General features: G+C 36.8%; 4 protein-coding genes across 5 annotated transcripts in view; 2 read left to right on the top strand and 2 right to left on the bottom strand.

Annotated features, from left to right (window-relative positions):
• The first annotated feature begins 721 nt into the window (after positions 1-721).
• Positions 722-5267, top strand: hdhd2 (haloacid dehalogenase-like hydrolase domain containing 2). Its single transcript, XM_007563268.2, has 9 exons — positions 722-801; positions 2779-2888; positions 3001-3103; positions 3337-3442; positions 3574-3658; positions 3905-4070; positions 4375-4425; positions 4681-4744; positions 4996-5267. The coding sequence occupies exons 2-9, from the start codon at positions 2788-2790 to the stop codon at positions 5097-5099; spliced, it is 780 nt and encodes a 259-aa protein (XP_007563330.1). The 5' UTR covers positions 722-801; positions 2779-2787; the 3' UTR covers positions 5100-5267.
• On the bottom strand, positions 5126-11755 carry katnal2 (katanin p60 subunit A-like 2). Its single transcript, XM_007563272.2, has 16 exons — positions 11621-11755; positions 10740-10810; positions 10469-10632; positions 10319-10352; positions 10136-10214; positions 9959-10051; positions 9550-9615; positions 9333-9410; positions 8403-8501; positions 7585-7648; positions 6931-7049; positions 6477-6568; positions 6243-6353; positions 5850-6012; positions 5613-5715; positions 5126-5521 (listed from the first exon to the last, which is right to left on the bottom strand). The coding sequence occupies exons 1-16, from the start codon at positions 11672-11674 to the stop codon at positions 5382-5384; spliced, it is 1530 nt and encodes a 509-aa protein (XP_007563334.1). The 5' UTR covers positions 11675-11755; the 3' UTR covers positions 5126-5381.
• Positions 11756-12553: 798 nt separating this feature from the next.
• sigmar1 (sigma non-opioid intracellular receptor 1) lies at positions 12554-16926 on the bottom strand. Its single transcript, XM_007563267.2, has 5 exons — positions 16674-16926; positions 16507-16558; positions 15205-15353; positions 14979-15071; positions 12554-14413 (listed from the first exon to the last, which is right to left on the bottom strand). Exons 1-5 carry the CDS (start codon positions 16816-16818, stop codon positions 14184-14186), a joined length of 669 nt encoding a protein of 222 aa, XP_007563329.1. The 5' UTR covers positions 16819-16926; the 3' UTR covers positions 12554-14183.
• Positions 16927-17866: 940 nt separating this feature from the next.
• Positions 17867-25864, top strand: part of galt (galactose-1-phosphate uridylyltransferase) — a 30738-nt gene continuing 22740 nt past the window's right edge. Inside the window, exons 1-6 of one of the 2 annotated variants that reach the window (XM_007563265.2) lie at positions 17867-18237; positions 19136-19305; positions 19550-19625; positions 19759-19807; positions 24783-24912; positions 25467-25523. In XM_007563265.2, the coding sequence (XP_007563327.1) occupies positions 18201-18237; positions 19136-19305; positions 19550-19625; positions 19759-19807; positions 24783-24912; positions 25467-25523 (519 nt within the window). In that variant the 5' untranslated portion in view covers positions 17867-18200. Of the gene's footprint in view, positions 18238-19135; positions 19306-19549; positions 19626-19758; positions 19808-24782; positions 24913-25466; positions 25524-25864 lie in introns of those variants that run through there. The other variant, XM_016677058.1, reaches the window with a different exon arrangement.

Raw genomic sequence — 25864 nt, 5'->3', positions numbered from 1 at the left:
AAGGAGACATTGTGAAATTTATCTCCAAACTAAAAGCCAGTCTCTGTTCTGTTTAATAAAATAGTTTAAACATTTTTGTAAAATAAATTAAAGGGAAACTGAAAAAAAACATTACTAAGTGATCATAGAACTAATTAATGCAGTGACTAAAAAACAAACAAGTGGGGGGTCAGAAACAATAAATCAGAAGCAAAACAGTACACTAAAATAATAAACATTTCTTTTTGTATATTTTTCCATAACAAATTTATGTTACATAAGGCTCCTGGCATCCTGTTTACAGAAATTAATATAAAAAACTGTATGAAAAAAGTAAATGTTGAAAACAACTGTGTTATTCACTCTGGATGTAAGATAAAAAGAGGATCAGTACTGTCTGGCATCATGCAGGGAATATTTTTATCACTCTGATAATACCCCCATCTATGTTAAATCTAAAAGACCTACTAATGCGATACATCTGTTGGTGTTTAGTTTGATGGGGCACATATGTTCTTTATTATTCCGCTGGGTGATTATGTGGTTAAGGCTAACCCTCTTAACTGATTAAAAACTCTGAATTTGTAGGAAAATGAAAAAAATAATAATAATAACAATACAGTATCAAAATTGAAGCAGTTGTAATGAAATGTGCGTGAAGTGCAAAATAGTTTTCAATTTAGCAAGCTGCATAATGTGGAAAATGCGAAATGATTCTACCGTAGGAAGCGACCTCTTAGCTGTAGGGGGCAGCAGCGAGCACTAAATAACAAAATAGCCGAAAAAGAAGAGACGTCAACAGGAAGGAGTAGCGCTGCTGCAGTAAGGTTAAAATTGCTTTTTGTGTGGATTTTTGTCATTTAAGGCTGTGCTGTCAGTTTTTGGACTTCTTGGCTTATTAAAACGGAAGCATTTTGTGGTTAAACTCATATCTTGACAAGGATTTTAGCCACTACCATACAAATCTCCCACAGCTGCAAGTCAATAGTAAACCAGCACCGTGTTTTTTGTGTAGGTAGAAGACACAAACATAGGAGTTGAATACAGAAAAAGAGACTCTTTTATTATTAATTTCTTCACATCTTACTGCGGAGATCTGACAAGAGTTAGGTACTTAAGTTATGCATTCTTCAAGTATGTGCGCTGTATTATTTCAATAGTTACTGTATGTTGACATATTTAAACTTAACAACATAGAAACTTGAGACCAGTTATTCTTGAATATTATAGAAATACGGCAGAGACATATATCTCCTATCTATGCAGTCTTTTATTATTATTATTATTATTATTATTATTATTTATTATTATAGCTTGGGCTTGTTCCTTTTATTAAACTATTTTCAGTAAATGTCCCTCTTGGAAAGAGATTTGAACACATAAAGTCCAATGACAAACTATAGATGCCTTTGCAATTTCACCACATATTCAGACTTGTTTCCCCCTGTGGTTAAAAAATAAAACCAGTGTTACCAACTCTCTTCAAAAGTCACTTTATTAAAGTTTATAAATTATGCATTCTGCGATGGACTCAGATGTTTGTTGGATAATATTAGTGAAAGAAAGCAGCATCATAAAAACAGAAGAACACAGCAGACAGGTGTAGAAACCGGAGATACAAGACAATTTTCTTTTTATAGTACATTTCAACTAAAAGGCAGCTCAAAGAAAAATCCTAATATTTTAAACTACTAATGTTCCAGTTATTGATTAAAGACATCTCACAACACATTCCTATTTGTAATTTAAATGAACTCGGTGTTTCAACGTCTTTACCTGAGCATAAACTTAGTTTAGATTAAAACATTGCTGTGTATTGGTTTGCTACTTACAATTCCAGTAAAGCACATGGATGTTTGTGGTTGTATATTGAGAACTTTTAACAAGGTCAGGAAACGCAAATACGTTTACAATAAACTAAATGTCTGCAAATATTCTGGAATCAGGAGGGGGAAAAAAAAATACTTAAGCGGTTATAAGATTACCTTTACAACTGTGATTCTGTTTACTATTAAGGTTCTGATTTAATTAAATATCCAAAAAGTAAACCTCCATCAGGTTTTTGTTTTTTTACAAACACAAAAAGTACAAAGAAACACTTAAGAGTACAAAATTGCAAACAGAATAAGAAAGAAACCTATTTTTTTTCAGTGAAACTGAACAAACATACACAGAAACAATAAACCTATCGTCAGCTTGGCATTTCCATGACAGTTGAGTTGATCAGTTGAGATGAATACAGATCTTAGTGGCCGGGCCTTATCAAGCATCTGTGTGCGTGTGGTCTTTGGTTAGGTATTAAGAGCATTAATTGCAGCATCAAACGGATAACTACATGACAGAAATCCAAACATGTCTAAATAATAACGGATCACAGTTTAAATTCAAACACCAAAAAAAAAATAACACAAATCTGGAATCCAGGGAGGAGCCCCACACATGAAACGGTTCGGTAATCCTCTCAGTTTGTGCCAATGTGGGTTTTGATCAACTCTATAATCTGATAAATTCTGCCATTACCGATGAGAATTATGATTATGACCAAAAAAAATGTAATCTCTGAAATAATGAATTATTATGGAAGAATAAGCCTTTTTAAACGGAGTCCAAGCTGCTCTTATCTGATATCTAAAATATTCAAAGGTTCTGTTGGTGGTTGTATTACTGTTGTTTTAAAGTCTGATTTCCAAATTCCCTGTACATTTTTTGGACTTGCGTAAAATAAGACAATATATAACAAAAATATGTAATTCTTCTGCTGAAGGACTCATCTCAGACATTATATTTATCCCCTTTCAGACCTGCAACATGGCAGGCCGACGGGCTCTGAAGGCTGTCCTCATAGACCTCAGTGGGACTCTACACGTAGAGGACACTGCAGTGCCCGGGGCGCAGGACGCCCTCAACCGGTAGGAGACACACCACAAACCAAAAGAAAAGTCTCTACTTACACTTTACAAAGGCAGCCTTTTAAATGTGCTTTTGATTGGGCCTTTTTTCCATGTGTTCTGGGGCTGCCAGGTTACGGCAGGCATCAGTAGCTGTGAAGTTTGTGACCAACACAACAAAGGAAAGTAAGAGAAACTTACTGGAGCGACTGCAACGACTTAACTTTGACCTCCAGGTGAAATATCAGAAGTTGGTTGTGGGTAATAAAGTGCAGTTTTAGAAAGTTAAGAAATATCAGTTCATCTCAATAAATTTGAATATTATTGAAAAGCCTCCTAAAGGTAGTAAAGGTAGTAAATCTGCTTTATTTAGTAGAATAACTTGTAAAGGTCCAGACTGCTTAGAGACAAGCGTTCAAAATCATTACATAAAGTGAATCTGGAGCACTTTTGTTCTCTGAACCCGCAGGAAAAAGAAATCTTCACGTCTCTGAGTGCTGCAAGGAGCTTGTTGGAACAAAAACAACACAAGCCGCTGCTGCTGGTGGAGGACAGCGCACTGGAAGACTTCACTGGTACCTTAGAAGAAATTTTCTGCGTTACAAATTCATCTCCACTTTATAAAGTTGTGTTCCTCATCCGTCCATAACAGTTTGAACAAATAGATGATAGCTTTAACCCCAGACTGTTGTCCTTCCTTCTGCAGGTATCGACACTTCGGAGCCAGACGCCGTCGTCATTGGACTCGCTCCTGACCATTTCAACTACCAAAGTCTCAATAAGGCTTTCAGGTGAGGAAACTATTTGTAGATTTGCTTCTTGATAATCTCAAAAACATGTACCTCAGTGCAGGTTATATATATATATATATATATATATATATATATATATATATTTTTTTTTTGGAAGATATGACATTTTAAAACCTAAGTCAATTAACACTCGCACAGATTAAGATATTGTTGATATGTTGACACATCTTGACTTCTACTTTCAAAACTGTTTTATACATATTTTTCATGTATGTTTCTTTCTAGAATGATTTTGGATGGAGCTCCTCTTATTGCCATTCATAAGGCTCGTTACTACAAACGTAAGGACGGCTTGGCCCTTGGCCCCGGACCCTTTGTGACGGGCTTGGAGTATGCCACAGACTGTAAAGCTACAGTGGTGGGAAAGCCCGAAAAGACGTTTTTCACACAGGTAAAGATTCTTTTAAGGACGTATCGGGGGTTAGTACAGCTAATAATGTTACATTTTCAGATCTGGTTAATTTTGGAAATTCTCTACATGATGTATGTCTGAAGGAGTATTTGGTAGTCGTCTACCCTTCAATCTTTGCATGCCATTATCCGTCAGCCAATTTAGCTATTGACCCATGAATCCATCTATCCACAATTCTTACTGAACTAAGAAATCTGGAATTTTAAAATAAAAGTTCCAGATTTTTATTTTAGAGTTTATTCACCCTCTGAATAAAGTCTACTAATTTTCTTCTCCTAAACAGGCCTTGTCTGATTTAGGATGTAGCCCCAGTGAAGCCGTCATGATAGGAGATGTAAGTATTTCTATCTGTTTTACTGATAATCATCTAAATCGAAAAGAAGCTCATTTTAGATGATCATAACGGTCTTAATAGGACTCAAATTGAAAATTTTTTCACCTACATTTCTTCAGTAATACCATTCCAAATATTTTAAACATCTAATAAGTTCAGGTAAAAACTGATGTCATCCCATTGAAACATATTTCTATTGGAAGCTGCTTACACCAACCCAGTTGTAACCTTTATTTTACATCTTATTTCCTGCAGGATGCCAGAGACGATGTGGGTGGGGCTCAGAATGCAGGAATGCTGGGTATTCTTGTTAAAACAGGTAAGTTCAGTCCTCCTGATTATTCATACCCCTTGGAATGATTCTTGATACAACCACCAACTTTAAATTAACTTTAATATAGTGACTCGTATATTCAGTTTTTAAGAGGTGAGCAAGCAACATAAAGTTGAAACAAAGCTGAAAGCAGTTTGAAACAAACATGGAAGGAGGAGCTCTGGACACAATAGACACATTTTTAACCTTTTTTTTCCCCTGTTTTTCTGATAATATTTCATCTTCTCACACTGCAGGTAAATATAGAGACGGGGATGAAAGGAAAATTGACCCACCTCCTTACCTGACATGCAACAGTTTCCCTGATGCCGTCGAACACATCCTACGGAATCTGCTATGAACTTCAATGGAGAATGAAACATTTTGCACTATCAAGCTGTTTAAAATAAACGTCGTAGATGTAAGTGAATGCTCTGTGAAAAACATCTTGTAAAACAATAATGTTGGCTCTGAAAAGCAATGTTCAGATGTTTGTTAAGAAGGTTCAAAATTTATTTGATTATTGCAATGTGAGTCTGCGACCCTCACTATCTGTGCAAAAGCAATTACAGAGTGGTACTGAAAAAATATCAAATTGACGTAAAAAAAGAAACAATTTGGATTAATATTTTCAGCCTGGACATCAAACTGACTTGTGCTTTTTCTCCCAGATTGTGTATCTGTCCATCAGGTTTTGGGTCGACGGTTTAGTGTACACTAGAACCTCCATGAAATCCTCTGTTGTTACGGTTCCCAGCTCAATGGCGGGCATGTCCATGTTTGCTGTGGAGGAGAATCACACAAGAGCCTGAAGTGTTGTAGGGGATCTCCAGTTACAAATGTGTTTTTTTGTTTGTTTGTTTTTTTAATTTACCATCATGATGCGACTCCAGAGCATCAAAGATCTTGCGAACTGGTCTCATGGCGGCTTCCTTGCATGTTAATCTGATGTCACAGCCAGAGTATCCTTCCATCTCCTGTGTCGGCACACGAGAAAGATTAACTTTACAGAAGTAACAGAAATGAATGCAAGAAAAAAAGTATAATTCCAAAAAACTATTTTGCAATATGAAAAATCACATTTAATTTGCTGATATTGGCTATGACAAACCTCTGCCAGCATTTTGTAGTCTAAGCTAGTCTGTAGCTTCACCCCACCGAGGAAGCTGAGAGGAGGCAGCCAATGAGAAATCATGGCTTGGCGAGCAGGTGACGAGGGAAGACCTACTAGAATCCTCTTCTCTAACCTCCTCAGCATCCCGTGGTCCAGCTCCCTGAAACAACAGCTGCTTTTGTCACTTTTGTCACAAATGCGTAGGAATAAAAATAAAATAAAATGGCAGTCATCTTAAATGTTGCAAACGTTCATATTTTATAATGTTACTATCTCAGACTTTATTTTGTAGGGATTTTATGAGATAGACCAACATAAAACAGTGCAGAATTCACCAAACTTCTCCCCATCTTTATGTCTGAGCTGGTCGAATGTATATTATGGTTTTACCAAGGCAGGTTGGAAGCAGCGAGAACAAACACGAGATCTTCTGATGTTGCGAGGCCGTCCATCTGAATCAACAGCTCCGTCTTCATCCGCCGACTCCCCTCATGCTCGTTCCTGGACACAGACATCTGGTTTCCGTTAAACTGACCTCTATTCTCCGCTTTGCTCTCTCGGGGGAGTGTTTTCAGCCCTAGACCAATAGCAGCAGAATTGATGACTTATAGTGGCAAAGCTCACGTTGAACTGGTTCCTCTTTGGCCCATCACTGACTCCAGCTCATCCAGGAAGATGGTGGATGGGGCATGGTACCTCGCCAGCTCAAAAAGAACCTGCAGCACAGAACATGCGTTCACCCCTAGGTGTAAATAATCTGGCTCAGATGATGCTTGGTGTGTCACGTGAATTCATTTGAATAATGTAAAAAGGAGTCATTAAATACAACTTTTATTTTATTTCTTTTGTTCATTTTGATTATTTTTGAATCCAGAGAAAACAGTTAACCAGTAAACTCTCAAAAAAATGAAGAAGGTTAAACCTCAAAAGGCTGTATCTTAGCATCCTGTTAGAAAATCGCCAAAATGTTTTTTTTTGTTACAGACATGAGCATTTCTGTTTAAATAGAGCTATTTCATCAAATTAACATTTTGATGAAATTCAAATTCATTGAGATGCGTGCTCAGTGACAACTTACCCGGACGAGTTTTTCAGAGTCGCCTCTCCATTTGCTGACGATGCTAGAGGCTGAGATGTTGAAGAAGGTTGTCTTGCACTCTGTAGCCACAGCCTTGGCCAGCATAGTTTTACCTGTGCCTTTGTGTACAGGAGACATGGCGATGAGGTTTTCAATCAAGTCCATAATGGTCGATTAAAAAAAAAATTATTAAATAAGGTTCCTAAAGAGTCTGGAACGCTATGGAAGATGAGTAAAGTATTTTCCAGGTTTGATTAAGTAAGGGCATAAAAGAAAAAAAAAAAAAGAGGAGAGTGGAGGAAGTTTTATACTTCCATATTTTAGACATCGGTCTCTCCTAACAATTCATCCATCTATTCTCTAATCCTTTTGTCCATCTTTTGATCTATTGACCAAACCATCCATCTGTCCGTCCATCCATCGTCTAGAAGTCTGTCCATTTGTCCTTTTCTTTACAGACTGGTCTTTGCAAGCTAGAGCTAGGCTTGACACTTAAAAAATGCTGTATCCACCTTGCATTTATAGTCAAATTTTGTATAAATACTTTAATATTAACTAACAAGACATTGAGACCTTTGGAAGAGAGTTTGGAACAGAGTGGGATTTTGACATAAAAACTGTATGGGAGCCGTGTGAATGTGAACAGTGTGTTACCTGGGGGACCATAAAGCAGCAAGCCCTTCCACGGAGATAAGATGCCAGTAAACAGCTGAGGGTACTGTGAAGAGGAGGAATTAAAGAAAGCAAGAATCAAAAGAGGGTAAGGTGATTAATCCAAGTGTGAGCAAGCTATGAATAATACTGCACAAGTCTTGTATAAATCAGCCTATTGTTCAATATCTATTCTAACTACACTGTTTTGGCAGACCCATTAAAAGCTGAGCTATGTGCGAGTGAAGCTGTTGAGCCAGATGAAAAGCTGAGTCAGGGCTCCAAATGCCACGGGGCGCAAATTAGTCTGAATTTTAGGTGGTGAAGAGACTCGAATCAAATCCGCCTGACCTTATAAGACTGAGAATGAATAATAATGGAGACAGAAGTTAGGGGCAACAGAGAGGTGGTTTTATTCAATAAAAGAGCCCAGCACTGTATACGTAAGAAGATGGACACATCAGTCCTCATCTTCATCTGGAAATGTCAAGAGGATGCAGACAGCCTGATTCGTTGTCACGAGAAAGGTCTGCATGATGATGATAAAAATGTGTGTGTGTGGCGGTTATCTATACGCAGCGGCAAAATTGTGTGAACGTGCATGGCTATGGCAAATTTTTACATGACCTTCGGTGTTTGTGCATTCCCGCCTCCCTCTCCGTCTATCCATCTGTGTATTACGTGTTGCCATAAGATCCCAGATATAGATTTAATGTCAGTCTAATAGAGCGACCTGACCCCGATGGCCTCCTCCTCTTTAAGCCCCTAAAGGAGATGTATTCAGAATCGAAATACCAGGCGCGGGTGTGTGCCGGCCTCACCTTAATGGGATAAACGACGGCCTCTTTGACTAATCGCTTGGCATCCTCCAGACCAATGATGTCCTCCCACCTCACGTTTGGGCTGTGCAAATAGATGTCCTTTAGGGGTGAACACACACACAGAGATAGAGAGAGAGAGAGGGAGGGAGAGAGGGATGCATTAGGAAGAAGACGCCGAGGGTCAATTAGGTTTGGGTAAGTAGGTGTCCTTTAGGATGAAGCATCATTTAAGTAGTATAGATAGAACAGTAGGCCTTCATTAATACAGCAGATCAGTCAATTTACAGCAAAGCTCTTTACTGCTCTCTGCTGGACAGAATCAGAACCATTCATTTATATAAGCTACTGCATTTAACGGTTTACAGGTGCATAAAATATGTGGGTTATTTAAATGAATGACAAAAAATATTTAACTTTTTCACAGTATTCTAATTTTTTAAGGGTTATTGCACAATTTACTACTTCAGTGATTATTAAGACAAATGATTAGGTACACATGCTTGACTTGGTGAAAAAACATGCTCAGATATTTACATATATACTCCCACTAATATTTTGATAAATATTCACTAGCAAGTTGAAGAGAAACCATAAACTTTTCACTTCTATGACACGGTTCTGTCATAATACCGTCTGGGTATTTGACCACTTACAGGTCAAATGGTAGAGCTTGTTGATATTCATTGGATTTTTGGCATGTGTTTATATTTAAAATATATGAATATTCAGAGTGAAATGGAGCCAAAGTCAAATGCATTGTTTGTTTGCACAAACTTGGCCAGCGATAAAAGTGTGAGAGCAGCTTGTTAATGTCTACAGAACGTGTGCAAACCAGATGGAAAGTGGAGCATTTCTGTAAATATTAGTAGAATATGTGTATATATCTGAGACTGTATGTATAATTTTGACCCTGTGTCTGTGTGTTTGTACCTCACTGATGATTGCAGCAAGTTCCCTCATCTCACCACTAATCCCAGAAAAGCCACTGAGGGGCTTCAGCAACCGCTCCTGCAACATAAAAAAAAAAGAAAAACATATAGCTGCATTTCATTATAAAAACATTATACAGTAACTAACCAAAATTAAACTGCAGCGTTATGGTGATGTGACTGACTCTTTCTTTGGTTTTTATGTGGTGTGTAATTACCATGTGGTCTGAGTGGATAACTGATCCGTTGAAGACATTGTGGATTGTTGCTTTCCCATCAGCCGTCTGATGACAAAGGCAGTATTAATGAAAACGGATGCTTGTAGAACATTTATGAATTATTTCATAAAATCCTATGTAAAATAACATTTTATTGACAGAATTTCACCTGGGAATTTTCAAACATTTATCAGAAATGCTGAATGTGTTGTCAAAGTCGATTGGCCTCAAAACTAGTTCTCTTGATTCAGACATCAGATATTTCTTATTTCATGTTTACTATGACACAACCAATGCTGCCTGAATCAACCCTGTTAAATTTGAAAATCGGTTGGGAAAGTGTATTAACAACAAAGCTGATGTAATGTCTATCCCTGAAGAATCTTTTGAGTTATGACTTCTTCTTTACCTTTTTGCTGGAAGCAGCTTCGCCGGCAGTTTTGATGGAGAATGTGTTCAAGCCCAAATCCAATGACTCTGGTATTACAGGGGTGCCATTTTCCTATGAAAGATTTTGCATAAGTTATTGTTTTATTTATTTATATAATTATCTGAGTTGTTTGAATAAAGTGTACTATGTTTTTACATTAGCGGCTGTTTTCTTGACTGAATTTCCAGTTCGGGGGGAGCAGGATGGAGTGATTTTGGGAAGAGGTTTCTGTCTCCTGTGACCAAAAGAGACATTTTAAATTGTTAGGACATGAAGACAATTTGAACATCTATGTCATGAATTCATAAGGATGAGTTTTCAAGAGATGTGGTGACTCACTTCTTCACATCACTTTTTGTCTGCTTGTTTTCACCTTTACACAAAAAGAAACACTTTAGGAAAAACAGCATTAATGCTGAAGCAGTCTACCATTTTATTAATCTAAATGTGTGTCAACGATAACTTCAGCGCACAGAGGCCTTCTTTCACCTGGTTCTGTTTTCCTGATGAATTTGGGATACTTCTGGAATTTGACATAGTGATAATTCTCGTACTCCATGAGCACTATCTCCAGATCGACGTTGTCACAAACCTCAAATTTTTTCACACCTCCATTTGTCTCCTGATCCAAAGCTGTCGCTGCGGATGCATACCTGGTGGGCAAATACCAATGTGCGTGTTAGATTTCAAATTGACAGACAACATCAACATCATGTAAACTTCAAATGTGTAATTATGACAAAAAATAAATCATACCAACCCTTGCCCAAGTAAATGTTGATAAATGAGAACAAGAATGCTCTTCTTCCTCATCTCGGTTCTCAGCTTATCCTGCAGAGGAGCAACAATGAACAGGATCAGGAATACAAGACTGCATAATTTCCAATTATACAATCAAAAATTGGAAATTATTTTATTTAATCAAATAATTTGAAATTATTTGATTAAAATCAAATACTTTTAATTTGATTTAAATAAATATTCCTAATATTTATTTAGGATAATGTATGTATCTACATAATTTTTTATTATACATTGTTTGTGAACATGTTAAAATTACGTGTGATATTTTATGAATTATAAATTTATTTTATTTGTTTTCTTTAATTTTGTCAACCTACCTCACACAGCATGATTATAATTTTATTTAAATTCACATCGGGACAAAGGTAATTTCTTTTTGTTTAGATTACGACATTTCCAGCCTACTACACACGAAGTTGACATAACAGATATTTCAATATATAACAATCAAAATAAATTCACCCAAGACAGCTAAACTATTGATTTCATTTAAATTAGCCAATACAAAGGCAGCGCTACCATTGCCAGCAGGGGGAGACAAATAATCAAAACAATCCTTCACGGTATCTAGGCAACCAGAGAACGCCGATTCATGTGGCTCTTATAATTAGCTTAACGGCTACCTGCCAAACTTTAAATATGAAATGTTTAGTTTTTTATGCATCTGTAAAGCATACCTATATTCAAATATTTAGCTAAATGTAATTTCATACTTTTATGCGTCTTAATTTATAAGTATTACTGTTATTTAGCTAACTAAAAGATGTTTTAGCTAAAGGATGTTCTCCGTGTTATCTTTCTGAAGCTACAACAAATAAGAACAGAATATCAACTCACAGCTTCCCGAGCTTCATGGGCAATTTTCATGGACTGGTACGAAAGCTCCATCATATTTCTGAAATCTGAAAGCTGCCTCGCAAAGCAGTGCTACTGGTTATCAGATACTGTAGTGGTCACACGCTTTGTTGACGTAGCAACCAAATCTATTATAATGCAACATGCGACGTCATCTGTTGTCGCCAAAGTCCTCATACGTTTCCAAAAAAAAAGACGCAGGGAAATCATTTATAAATCAAGCTCATCAGTAAAATGTATTTTTTTGCTCTATAAAAAACACAGACAAGAACATTTTATTAACACAAAAGATTTCAAATTACTTTATCCAAACTGCAACTATAAAAGCAAGAGAAAAAGAAAAGAAAGAATACTGTTAGCCTCTTTCATTAAGATGGTGTAAATTTACTTTTTAAGACTAGTGTGTAAAATTATTTGCCATATTATTTTTTTTTAATAAAAAAGAAGGACTTAGCAGATAGGTGATTTGGAATGAGGTGCTTTTATTAGCCTGGACTCTTAACTGCATAAGGCCAGATAGGGCCTTTCTTAATGTACGTAATTATTTTATAATTTAAAAACAAAAATCTTCAAACCAAAGAGACATCTAAGTTGAACTCAGTTTGTTAAACTGGAAATCAAAGATGTATGCAACAGTAATACACTATGTACTGTTGCTATGACTACATTTCATACAAAGGTCAGCTCTTTCTAATTAAATTCTTACATAAAAATGTACATAAAAACAGCACTGATTATACTAACCATGAGAGTTAATCTTTAACCAATAAACTGCACACCTGGTACAGCAATATGACGATGTATGTAAATTGTTTCAACACAGTCCTGTCAATGGTTCTTTAAGTGTTTGGATGGGTTATAAATTCAGGCTGGTTTCTCAGAGATGACAAATCACAGCTGCAGATACAGTCAAAGTTCAACATTAAGACAACACAAGTTTATTTTTTTAAAGACGTGATGCAAAATAACACTTGAGCCTTGTAATTTTATATTATTGTCTTCAGTAGGTTACACTTCTAAAAGTTTTACACATTTTTTTTTAAACATTCAGTAGAAAAATCAAACAGTAATAGCACAGGATTACAGTGCAAAGTTTGCTGGGACAGATATGACCTGCATGTATTTCAAATAGTTTCTATAACTAAAAATTGTCAGATGAACTATTTGACAGACTTCAAGAGTGTGAGGGAAATAGAAAACTGAACTTTGCTGTTGAAGACAAAAATAAACATTTTAATCATTGTAAATAAAGAAATGTAGTGTGAAAGGAAATTGCATTGTTATTTTGCAAAAAGTCTGAACAAAAATAGTTAAAACAAAGCTGTTCTCATGGCTGGCAAACACCAACGCACAGATTTCATTAGCATATCCCATCAGCTTTTAAATATTTTCAAGAAGGCCGGATACAAATGAACGAATCAAGTCTGATAAAAAAAACAACAAAAAAAACATGCTTGCAGTAAGAGAAAACATGCTTTTTCCATCCCTGGTGCTGGTTTCTGGGGGTTATTGTTGCTATGATCCTCCTTACAGAGCATCAATGTGCATAGAAACAAGAAATGTATACGTTTATGTGGGCTGGTCACTGGTATCACGGTACATTGAAGTTTCTAAAGATAGATGATTTAAAATCAGCTAATATTGATATGTTACCATTCCTGCAGTTTAATGGTCCTTTAATTTAAAACTTCCAGAGCGATCAGGATTTTTTTCCCCCCTCATCTTTTGGCACATGAGGTAAAGCAGTCCTCCACATCTCCCACCTGTTACTGCACACAGATGATCAGATGGCTGAAATAATGTCTGCTTTTCCCTGCACTTTCAAAAAAAAAGACAAGTTGAAGAATTTTGAGATATAATGCAGAAACTAAAGCTGGTTACCCTAGCAAATATCAGCTGGATAAGCTTGACAATTCCAGGAAGATCAGTGTGACAACATTTTGCCCAACTGGTTTTTGAATTACAAAAGTATTGTGTGAGAAAATGTTGTACTGTAGATGACAAGATTACTACTGGTATCTCAGCAGCAATATAATTATTTGTTGCTTTTTTGTTCCGTTGTGTCAATACCGTTCTGTGAAAATAATCACAATACTGTTTCTCAAGGTTATCATATCACATCTAAATATTGGTAAATTTTGTATTTATGGATTTTGAGATGTTTTTGGACAATGAATGATAAATAATCAAATCTAAAATTTGGCATAAGAAACTGTAAAATCAATAAACCAGACATCCAGATAACTGCTACACTTGAGCAGTCTGACCTGTCGCAGGGAATTATTTAACAGCGTGGGGTGCCAACTGTTTTGCAGATTTCCAAGATCTGATGTAGTGCAACTGCGTTTGTGAAATTCATTCATGTATTCAACAGGGATTTTAAAGAGAATAACTGTAAACTGGATTGTCATAAATTACATGTTACAGTTTTGCTCCCGAGAACTTTCTGCATAAAAAAACTCCCGCTCCTCATCCCAGATTTAAACTGCGGACAGCGCTTTGATGTCCCAAGTCAATCTGGAAGTGTGCGATCATCTTCGGTTGCTTAGAAGATCCCGGCCTCTGTAAGTAGCGTGCCGGCCTCCAGCATCAGAGCCTTTAGGTAGACGCGGACGGTGTAGTACATGGTGACAAAGTCCTGGGTGCTGAACAGGGTGTCTGATAGGGCAAAGCCAAGCGTGGAGGGGATGAAGCCTCGGCCGTACTCCACCATCCACGTCCCAGCGCTCCACTGGACCGACGTGGCTTCGCCCACTTCATGAACAATAGTGTCACCTGAGGGGATACAGCATGGATGCAGAAAAAGATTTAATAACTGATATTTAGGCACATAAAGTAGGAATCAGAAGAGCGTGTACCAAAAAAAAAAAAAAAGTTTTTGAATTAGCTGAAGAATACAGTGGTTCAGCAGACAGACTGTCTATAAGAGTTTTATAAGAGTATAAGTATAAGAGTTTTATACTTGGTATAAAACTCTTCTGCCATCTGCATGTTGACACTGCCAACTTTGACTCCACACAGAACCCAAAATTAAAGTTTTAATTTGACCTGTTCATGAGTTTTTGACTCTCATTTCATGTAGATGGTATAAAATAAACCTGACAGTGATTTCTGCCAAATAAATTTTCACCCCCAACAATATTCTGACCCAAAGCTTAAGCATTTGCTTTGCCAGTCCATTACACACTTCTACACTGATTTTTTTTAAATCTATTTTAAATTTCAAAAGATGTGTGTCATTGCAGTTGGAAAAAGCTTTAAAACTATTTATAATGTGTTCATTTTATTAGATTGCAAAATCCATTACAGATTTGAGGATTTAAATCTCCTACTTCTTTACCTGGATAATATACTTCACTCTTGGTGGTCCCCTCCTTCCACTGCCTGAAAGTACCTGAGATGATGGTGTCGGAGATCTCCGCCCAGTATCGACCTGATTCAAATTGGAAACGTCAAAAAAAAAAAAATGAAGATGCCACGTTTGAAAACTAGCAAAGTCTCAACAATTCAGAAATAAATAAATAAAATAAAAATAGGGAGATTAATGTAACCTCATGGTTTCTTACCCGAGTGTCCTCCAGTGTCCACTGCAGTACCAAACAGCAGCAGGTACTCTGTTAAGGAGGCATGGAGGAGACACATGGAGCCCATCCAGCCTCCAGCATTCACAAACACCCACTGCAAGTCCTCATCTGGTAGGATGTGACCCGGATACCTGGTTTAGACACGCGTACCCGTTACAAAAAAGCTACGGTAAAATAAAACTACAGAATCTCACAAAACTATTCATGTCCCTTAATTTTTTTCAGATCTGGTTTAACAAATGTAAGTGAGGTGTGTATATTTGTTTCCCCCACCCAGATGTGGCAAAAACAACGCTTTCACCTCAACTCCCAATCTTAACAATGAATTATGCTGGTAGCAGTATCATGTTACATGGATGGAGAAATTTATCAATTTTATTGTAAATGTATTTTTCTCAAGTGTTTACATCCCTGCTGTTATTTGGACAGTATTCATTCTCAGTAAATAGTCTGCTGTTGTTCTTATATGCACAAATATACATACATATTTTTAATTACTTAGTTGCACAACTCTTAGAAATACCTTAATCATATTCAAACAATGTATTTGCTCTTACTGTGCAGTCTCCAATTCTTACTTTTTGGTCTTTTTAGTTCCAACTGTCAATTATTTTCTATTGATTTACGTTAGTCCTCAGCTTGGAGCCTGCAGCATCAAACTCTGTTTGCAGGCTCAGGTTTTGAAAGCAATCAACAAGTCAAATATTTTTCTGTTCTTCATTGTTCAATACACATTTCTTGACTCCTTCCTCTCACAAAGTAAAAACTTTTTTAGACTTGAAGATTTCACAATGTAACCCATTTACGCAACCTCAAAATATAGAGATAGGATGGTGATCGCCCTACTGAAAACAGTTGTAGCAGTGAAATAATGTGAAGCCTGTGGAATCAAGAATATAATGCGCACAATTTGTGATTTATTTTATGGCATGTTGGAAAAATAAATAACTGATAAGAAGAGCGCCTTTTTAAAAACTCTTTTTGGTTTTAAATAGAGAATTAAAAAAAACATGTTTAACGTTTACAGTACAAATAAATGTCTCATCTGCACACAATACTGAAAGACTAATATAATTTGTAGAGGAAAACTGATACAAAATTTGTTTCCAATAAGGATTTGGAACAGCTTTATTTAGTGCAATCTGAAAACATAATTACCCTAATATTAGACTTAAAGTTGAGGTGATATTTGAAGGCAAACGTCCCAATTTAACAATCTGTATTCACTCTCTGACATAACACTACTATGTGGTCTGGAAGTATTCTGAAACATTGCATTGTTACCTCTTTCTGAGTTCCACCACCACTTTGGAGAAAGCTTGCTCATGGTCCTGCCCTGAAGAGTCCCATCAAAAATAGATGCAATTTAGACCCTTTGGACGTCAAGTTCTACTCACCGAAATAAAACGCAACAAAACTCAACTTTCATTTACACTTAAAACGCAACTTACCTGCATACTGTTTGGCCAACATAGCGACCTCTTCATTACTAAAAACGTACGTCTTTGAGGCCATCCAGTACCGCAGTAGCAGCACAACCACGACAATGACTGCACAGAACACTAACAGTTTGGAAAATTTTCTAGCAAAAGACATGGTCACAAACAAAACTCACAGGCTAAATGAATGCAGCAGGTTAGATTACATGCGTGCAGACAGGTTGCTAACTGGTTGCTTCTTCCTTATCACGTGAGCGCGAGAGATTGCGACTCGGCCAATCACAAATCTTATTATGTCGCATGCGCAATATGGTGGGACTGCTTATTCTCGAGGATTCGGTTCATCTGGCTGAGATCTTTCAGTTCTGATCAGTTCCTTGCTTGGAACGACTTCTGGTTTTGAGAAACTTTATCCATAAGAGTATATAAAGTACTCTCACAAGTTTGTTTTATTTTTTTTTAAATTGGTCATGCTGAGCTATATCTATAAAATGTTAGACCATTGTTCCACTACATCTGGACTTTCCACTGCCTTTTATTGTGATCATAGGGATCTTTTTTATTTATTTATTTATTTTTATTTTATAATGTAACAAGACACGATCTAAAGGCAATTTAGAACAGTACCAGTTAGGAGTTAGGAACTGAACGAGTTAGAAATTGGCTTGCACTTGCATCCTGTTGAAATGTCCAGATCATACTTCAATAAAATAGGTTTAATTCCTGCATTTAATCTAACCACATGCTTACTAGAATGTCCTCCAGACCACCACTTGAAGAAGACGCACCTTGATTTTTGCTGTAATTTACAAAGCTTTAAAAGTTATACTAGTATGTGTCTTTTCTGCTGTTAATTTCATTACCATTGTTGAAATAATGCTCAAAACAGTGTGTTTTAGCACTGCTGTTATAATGCTAAAAGTGGTTGTCAAAGATAAAAAAAAGATTCAGGGACACATGTAGGGATTGGAGACAGAAACTGTCATGGTTTGATCAACCCCACATGAGCTAAACTTTGATTGATAGTAAATGTCATAATGACTAAACGACTATGTCAAAGTTAAGTTATTATGTACACATTTTCAATCATAATTGATAATTAACACAGAGGCATCCAGTCTGTACCGGACCAATCGTTCACTTAAAAGAGTCGGTATATTTAGTCGGCTCAACAGCGACCGACCCATCGATAGAGGGCGGGTCCGCTGCAAGGTTGCCAGAACACAGTCGGAACCTTAAAAAGGTCTTAAATGCATGTTTATATTTTAAGAATAGGGACATAGCAACTACATATTATATTTTCTACATTGTTTGTTATGTTCTGTACTTTTAGACTCACAGTTACGCTTATTTCTACTGAAACCCTAAGGTGTTGCATGGTAATGATCCGTCCCGAACGGAACGCCTTTTCGCCGTTTCTGTTTCTCCATAGGCTAAAAGGATAGTGGTGGACAGTGTGGGACCATGCTAAAGTTCACAACTAGTTTATGATTCGTTAGTTCAACACCGAGTTGAGAGTTATCAAAGAGAACGAAGATCATGAGCGGCAATCAAGATCTCAGTTTCGATCCCAAAGGTATGTACGGACTTTAGCACCGATTAATTGTGAAGTCGATTCATTCAGGATATCATGCTGAGGACCTTGTTTACAACAGACTATATGACTGCTGATCCAGTTTATCCAAACGTGAATGTTTGTTTTTCCCTGTTTAGTGGGTAATACACTGGAGCAAACGTGTCACAATGCTTATTCTGCATCATGGCTTTACAATAAACACGCAGTCAGCTTGGCTTTCATGTGACTTGAGTTCCTGTTGTTTTTATATCTGCAAGTTGCGATATCAGCAGATTTGCTTTTGACTGGCTGTTTGGTGTGTTTCTTGTATTGATGTAAATGTTCGAAAGTCGCTTACATTTAATCTGTTTTCAGGAATTTTAAGGGTCTTCTTTATTGGCTGAAAATCTTACTAGTTCATCTGAAACTGTGGTCAAAAGAGAGCCAAGTCCCTTTAAAGTTTACTACAAGCTGTGTTGTTGAAATAGGAAACTCATGTAAGAACATACTCTGTCTGGTCAGAGGAGAACCAAAGTAGACACAATGAAGCATGGTGGTGGAGGCATTGTGATGATGGACTGCATTTTTCAGCTCATCAGAGCTGATAGGAACATAACTGAAACCTGTGTTCCTATCAACACACAGGTTATGGAGTTAAAAACAGGATATTTATGGTAGGAACCATGTGAGAGGCTGGAAATAGCTTCCAACAAGATGACAAGCTAGAACTTAAGCGGGATGAAGTACATCAAGGTGAAGTCGTGTAGAAATGTGTCAACGTACATTAAGTTAAATGGTTGCAATGTGGCAAAAGAAAAAAAAAATCAAGGGTTGATAATAGTATTACACAGAAGATAAATTCTGGCCTTGTCATTCCTTTATATTGTTTTTTTTTAATCTGTTCTGTTTTGACCACCAGAGCATCAGCATCTGCGTTACAACCCGCTGAGAGACAGCTGGGTCCTGGTTTCGGCCCACCGCATGAAGAGACCCTGGGCTGGACAGGTAGAAAAACCCCCTGAGGAGCACATACCCAGATATGATCCCCGCAACCCGCTCTGTCCCGGCAACACGAGAGCCAGTGGAGAGGTAGGAGGACTACCTTAAACAAGAATGGGTTTCGAAACAAATTAAAATGTTTACTGCCGGGGTCCCAAGAGGAGTATTTAGTTCTCCAAAATGATATTGTCTGGATCATGATTTCTAAAATAATGTAGCTTATCATGCGCACTTCTTCAGATACCCAGACCTACATGACTTTATGTGTCACATGGCTTTGTCGTAAGCCCTGGTACGACTTATTTCTTGCATTTAAGTGTTCATCATTTCCCAGGTAAATCCAAGCTATGACAGCACTTTTGTGTTTGAAAATGACTTCCCCGCTCTTCAGTCTGATGCTCCAGATCCTGGTGAGTGTTTGTGTTGAAGCAATATGTTACACAATATTAGAAACTGCGGTAGCAAGACTTCTCTGCTCTTATTTATTGTTGTAATGTCTTTATGTCCTAAAAAGATGTTTTTTTGTTTTTTTCTGGTCTTTAGGCTCAGATCAGCATCCGCTATTCCAGTCGAAAGCCGCCAGAGGTGTTTGGTAAGAGAACAGCTTTTAGCCTGACATGGGTAGTACACAAATAGTTGTATTCCTTTACCTTCTTAAGACTAAGCCAAGTTATTTAGATTTTAAAGCAACATTTCAGTTCTGCTCGAAATAAATTAGTTTTGTTTTTACCAACAAATAGTACAATTTTGTAAAATGTGAAAAACTTGTTTGCAAGTCTTTGTTATACTCTGGATTAGTTCCCTTCATTCTCTCTACACACATTCAGATGTGGTTCTTAAAATCACCAGCAGATGGGGATCTTTCCCCACATCTTGCTTTTTCAATAGGTATTGACTAAATTAACTTTTTTGTCATACTTTCTTCCTCTATGAATAATAATTAATTTCACCCTCATATAAAGTTCACGGTGACTATCTCTTTTTAGAGCTCTAACTTTTTTTTTTGTATAAATAATGTTTTCTTTTTCCTGTCCTCCTGACCTCCCAGAACTTGTGTAGTCTTCTACAGATCATTTTTTGAAGAAGTGACAAACCCAGCTTGCATTTTTTTTCTTCTTTTTTTATCTTGTCACAATACGATTGACTGTTTGTTGCTAAAGCTCAAGAGCAATCCCCTGTTTTTGTGGGTCTACGTGGATGATTGTGGCTGACAGCAGAGTTGCATAACAACTGAATAATAGATTAAATCAAACATCTTCTGTGAGTGTGCTGGTTAAAAACTGAACTGTGGGTTTAATTCCCCTAGTGTTGGCAGATGTAGACGCTGTCAGGTACTCGCACTGTGAAAAGCACTGAAGCAGCAGTGATTGACGTGTTGTGCTTTCTCTGTGTTGATTTTTTAAACATCAGAAGTTTTTTTTTTGTTTTTTTTTTCTGTGTTTTGGAGTCGGAGTGAGTCGGGGTTTTGTCTGCGTCGGATGTTTTTCCTCATGCAGTATCTGTGTGCATCTTCCTGTTGTGTTTGTCACGCAGTTTGTGTCTTTATTGGGGGTAGAAAGAAAAAATAAAAGGAAAATTTGAAAATAAGCTATAGCTTGTTGCCCTGGAGCAACTTTCACAGAGCCAATTAGTGAGGAAAACAGGATTTAAAGGATCTGGGTCATGGGAGACAAAGAAAAATGGGCTAAGGGGAGCGATAAGACAGACACTAATGATTTATTGTATAATTCTTTTTTTCAGCTATATGGTCCCAATTAACACCGCTGTGACGAAAAATGTGGTCACACTTTGCTTTGCTTTCTCATTTTAATTATCAGGTTCCTTAAAATTTCCTCAAAAGGTCAACTTGTGCTATAGGAATTAATTAGAGCTTTTGCTTAGACAGAGCTCGGCCAACCTAATCAGTATGTAAAGCAAAACTTAGTATAAAAGTAATGTTTCCTATATTTATTTAGACTTCTCAATTCCCAGTTTACTTCTCAGTTTGTTCTCATAAGTATCAGTTGAATTAATGCTCACCTGCTTCTGAAGCCGGAGTACCTGGAGAGATGCACAGAGAGAAAATGCGATCTGCTACGAAACTGCACTACCAACTCCACTGCTACTTCTCTATAAAAACAACAACAAAAAAAAACATATATTTGATGTTCATCAAGCTCATTGTCTTAGATGTCTTCACACAAAGAATGTGAAGAGGGCATGCTAAATTTAGCTTTGTTTTTGGACATAAAGCTGTGCACAAAGAGGATGTCGAAGATGTGTTTTGTCCTAAATACATCCAGAATGAACAACACAAGCAGTTCTCCACTTTCAGCATCCTAGCAATGAACTACGGCAACATTTTGCAGACTTTATAATGGTCAAACTTGACAGATTTCTTGGACTGCCATTGTAGTAGTGTAGTATTTTAAACAAGAAGCTGTTGCATATCAGTCAATATATCTTGGTAGTTAGGTGTTTTCAATGAACTCTGTTCATAATTCACACATTTTTATATATTTTTAAAATGATTTTCTGAAGATCTCGTGACCCTGTTTTCAATGATGTCCAGATAGACCAGTTAAATTATAAAATACAAAAGCTGCTGATCAAGCCAAATAATTTAATGACCTCCCGCTGACAGTTATGTTCTTTGAAGTTAAAACATCAGGTATGAAATGAATCCATCTGCTGTGGGGAACTTCATTTGAATAATCCATCAATTCGACATTTTGTACCTGATTTAAAGTAACTTTCTACATATTGCCTGCTTTAAGGGAAATAGATTACTAGACAGTAACTTATATCAACCTGTAAGAGACTGCTTCTGGTTTGGTGTGATCAGACATCATAGGGGATCAGAAACCAAATAAATGGAAATGGGGCTCCATGCAGTGTTTTCAGAAAATATAGAATTGAGTTATATTATACATACATTTTGAGCATTGAAGCTTTTGCAACTATTTATAATTTCATTAAAACTAAATGGCAGCAGTTTGGTATGTAATGGGGCATATCAGTTGCCAAAGGAGATGAGACAATGAAATTGAAAAAACAAATATACTTTTATGATAAAGAAATTTCACAGTTTTCACATCCCTTTTATGTAGCAATGGTTTTACCGGGGTTGTGTTGTTCAAGTTTTAAATAAAACACATGTTTGACTAAGGGAAAATGGTTTGAGAGAAAGTTTAGTTCAGGTCTTCAATATGTTAATAAATGCTTTCTGTTCTTAACAGATGTTGACAAAATCTGTTTTGAACTGGTCTGTGGTCAAAATACTCTTATCTTTTTTTTAATTGCCACTAAATATTTGTACGTTGTGGTATTAGGATAAAATTATAAAATGATTTTTACCATATTGTCCACCCAGACCTCTACAATACATTCACAGTAACTAGCAACACTTTAGTTTTTTTTTGCTTTTAGAGTTCAACTGGATTTAAACACACAAGTGCTCCGAGAGCTCTCAGCTCTTGTAAGGCTTCTCATGAACAATTCATAAATACAGACCATTCATTTTTTGCTCTGAGCATAAACACCAAAGTCGTATTCAATTATTGATCGCACACTAGCTGCTTTTCGTCCCAGAAGACTGCGACTGTCAATAGAAATGTAATATCTGTTTTACTCCGACATTCACGTTTGTTTGCCTGTGCTCCATTTGTAAGCCTGATAAACAGTTGCATCAACAGCAAACTCTTTTTTTCCCCCAAGCCCACAGAGACATTAAGGTGGTGTGTTCAATTCATGCTCAAAAAATATTTTTCCTATAATACTACTACTACTACTATGAATACATTTAATTTAGAAGTGCCTTTCAGAGTACTCAAGGACACCATGCAGATAATACAGAGCAAGAAGAAACAATAACAACACAATAGCATATGGTTTCAGATGGCTGAACTCACAGCATGGTTTTATTTAAACCCAATCCCATTTCTTCAATTTGAGAATAATAAGAAAAAAAAACAAAGCTTTGTGTTTCTTCATTAGAGTTTTGATAGAAAATTTGGCTGCACCAACAATGTCAAATTTTTGAGCACAGCCAGGTTGTTGCAGGTAAATTTTGGAAAACCATTATATGATTATTAATTTATTAAACATTTATTCTCTGTTACATATTCTCAGCCAAGACAGAGAAGAGGAGAAAAAAAAAAAAGCCTTGGGAAATTTTAAAAATAAAACTTATAAAACGTTTTCTCTCTCTAATCAGTTTGATTACCAGGCCAACCAGACACTGTGGTCTAATAAAACCTTTCACACATTGCAAACTCTTTGGAAATTTTAAAAATATTTAGTGTACAGGCAGATTTGGCCACAAAGTGCCATAGTATTTGCCTCATAGGGTTTGTCCTACTGATTCCTTGCCCAATCTGGTTCTTTTAATAGGTTTCACTTCTGCACAAAAACGTTTTCTCACAGTCTCCCAATTTTTTCCATAAATAGGGAAGGTTTATTTCCTTAAACCGTCAGTTTCAGGCAATGCTAAAACTGACAAATAAAATGTAGATCTGAGAATAGATGTGCAGGAAACTTTTTTTCCTCTTCTTGAAGATCTCTGCCTGTTTGTGAGTCTTGAAGAGTGATCTATCATATGCTTAATAAAGGATTAATTTAAGTTTGTGATCCAAGCATACTCATGTTTTCAGTTGGCCATTTTAGCGAACAGCCTGAGCTTCAGCAGTGGGATCTGAAAAACATCTCAAAGTAGGCATGCAGTAGTATTTGACAGTCAGTCTCTGGACAGTCCAGAGCAGCGATCTCGCTTCACAACAGAGATGCAAACAGCACTCCTGCAGATTTAACCAGGCCAAGTAGATCATTGATAGCACTGGCACGTTTATTACTTATTAATACCGACCAGAACCGCAGCAGAAAACGCAGGATAAATAATAGACGCACCAAGATGAACGTAGAGAGAGCGAGAGGGAACAGATTCTGATGAGGTGTGTGAGCAGGAACACAACTTTTAGACATGCACCTTCAATAGTGATGGATTAAAGAAAGGAAACACTGACACACCTGACAAAGATAGAAAAGGCCTTAAAATACACACATTTTACTTCAGCCGTTAATATCACATCGAAAAGTGATGCAGTTTACCAGTTTAATGATACACAAGGCTGGAGATTATTCTGAGGTTTAGGCTGATCCCATCTTGTGTTTTATACTCTCCGGAGTATCAGAGTATCAGGGGCAACTGGAAAAGAAACAAGCATACAAGCGACCTGTAGCAGTCATCTGACGGAAATTAGGTTTTTTGAGGTAGGTTCATTTCTAAAAAGCTCAATCTTGGTCTTAGTGACCAAAGCACATTGTCCCAGCAACAGCAGAAAATAATATTCTCTGTCACGTCCACCATAAATGAACAGTTGGATTTTAGATGGCAGGATAAATTTGGTCTCTCACCCAGCCTTATTTGTCACAAGCTTATTAGTTCTCTGTTAAAAAAAAAAAAAAAAAAAAAAAAAAGTCAAGCTTTATATTCAGACAGAATGGGCATTTAGAGTCCTGCTTACTGATTTTTATCCTTATATGTTGTTGCATGGTTACTATTTCTTCCCTATTCTCTGTGTCATGTTTAGTAAGGTCATGTGCTTCCACCCTTGGTCTGACGTCACCCTCCCTCTGATGAAAAAAGAAGAGATTATCAAGGTGATTGATAAGTGGGCTGAAATTTTAGAGGAACTTGGTGTTACGTATCCATGGGTCCAGGTACGTGAACCTCACACTCCCTTTACTGCTAATTATTTTCTCTCGCCTCATCTAACTTTCTCTGACATTGCAGAGCTGTAAAAAAAGTTCACATCACAAATTTCACAGCATTTTCCATTCAGTTATTTTGTATTTTAAAGGCGTCTTCCATTGAAGTTGGTGAAACTTTAATGGTGCTTCTGGGCAAACTCACGTACTCAGAAAGAGAGATGTACGAAAACATGGATTTAAGGTGTATAACTACCTGAAAATCACTTCCTCTAGGGAAAAGAAAAAAATCTTTTGTGTGAAAACAATGTTTTTTTTGTTTTTTTTCAAACTTCAGGTGCTGCTATGTTGCAAGAGAATAAATTACTCTCATAAATAATTCGCTTAACCATAGGTGTTTTCACTCACATTCGCATGTCAGCCAACACCGTAAAGAGAAAAAAAATAAATAAATCTTCTCAGAAATATCCAATATGCTCTCGGTTATGGTAATTTAACTTGACAAAAAAAGCACCTTGTGTCATCTACACCTGAAATATACATGGACTCCCACCTTCTGTCTGCAGATCTTTGAAAATAAGGGAGCAATGATGGGTTGTTCGAATCCGCATCCTCACTGTCAGGTAGGACGAGCACCTAAACACCACGTTCTCACACTGAGTGAATTCTACACACATATTTATCGTTCTGCTTAGTGTGTGATGGTATTGTAAACTGTGTTGCCTGCTTAGCCTGCCGCGTTTCAGCTGTTTTATGTTTTTTTTTTTTTAAACACTTGAATACATGTTCAAGTTTACGCTGGCAGCAGTGTTTTGTCGGCAGCCGTTTCTAAAAGCTATAAAGTTAAAAACCCATCTGTCTCACTTGAATGGCTGAGAGAAATGGAACAAGTATCCCTAGACACTGAAACGCATGAAACTGTAATTTGTGAATTACAGTTTTTAAGTCATATTTCAATTATTAG

Source organism: Poecilia formosa, unplaced genomic scaffold (genome assembly GCF_000485575.1).
Source record: "Poecilia formosa unplaced genomic scaffold, Poecilia_formosa-5.1.2 Scaffold146, whole genome shotgun sequence".
NCBI lineage: Eukaryota > Metazoa > Chordata > Actinopteri > Cyprinodontiformes > Poeciliidae > Poecilia > Poecilia formosa.
This window is presented reverse-complemented; position numbering and strand designations above follow the sequence as displayed.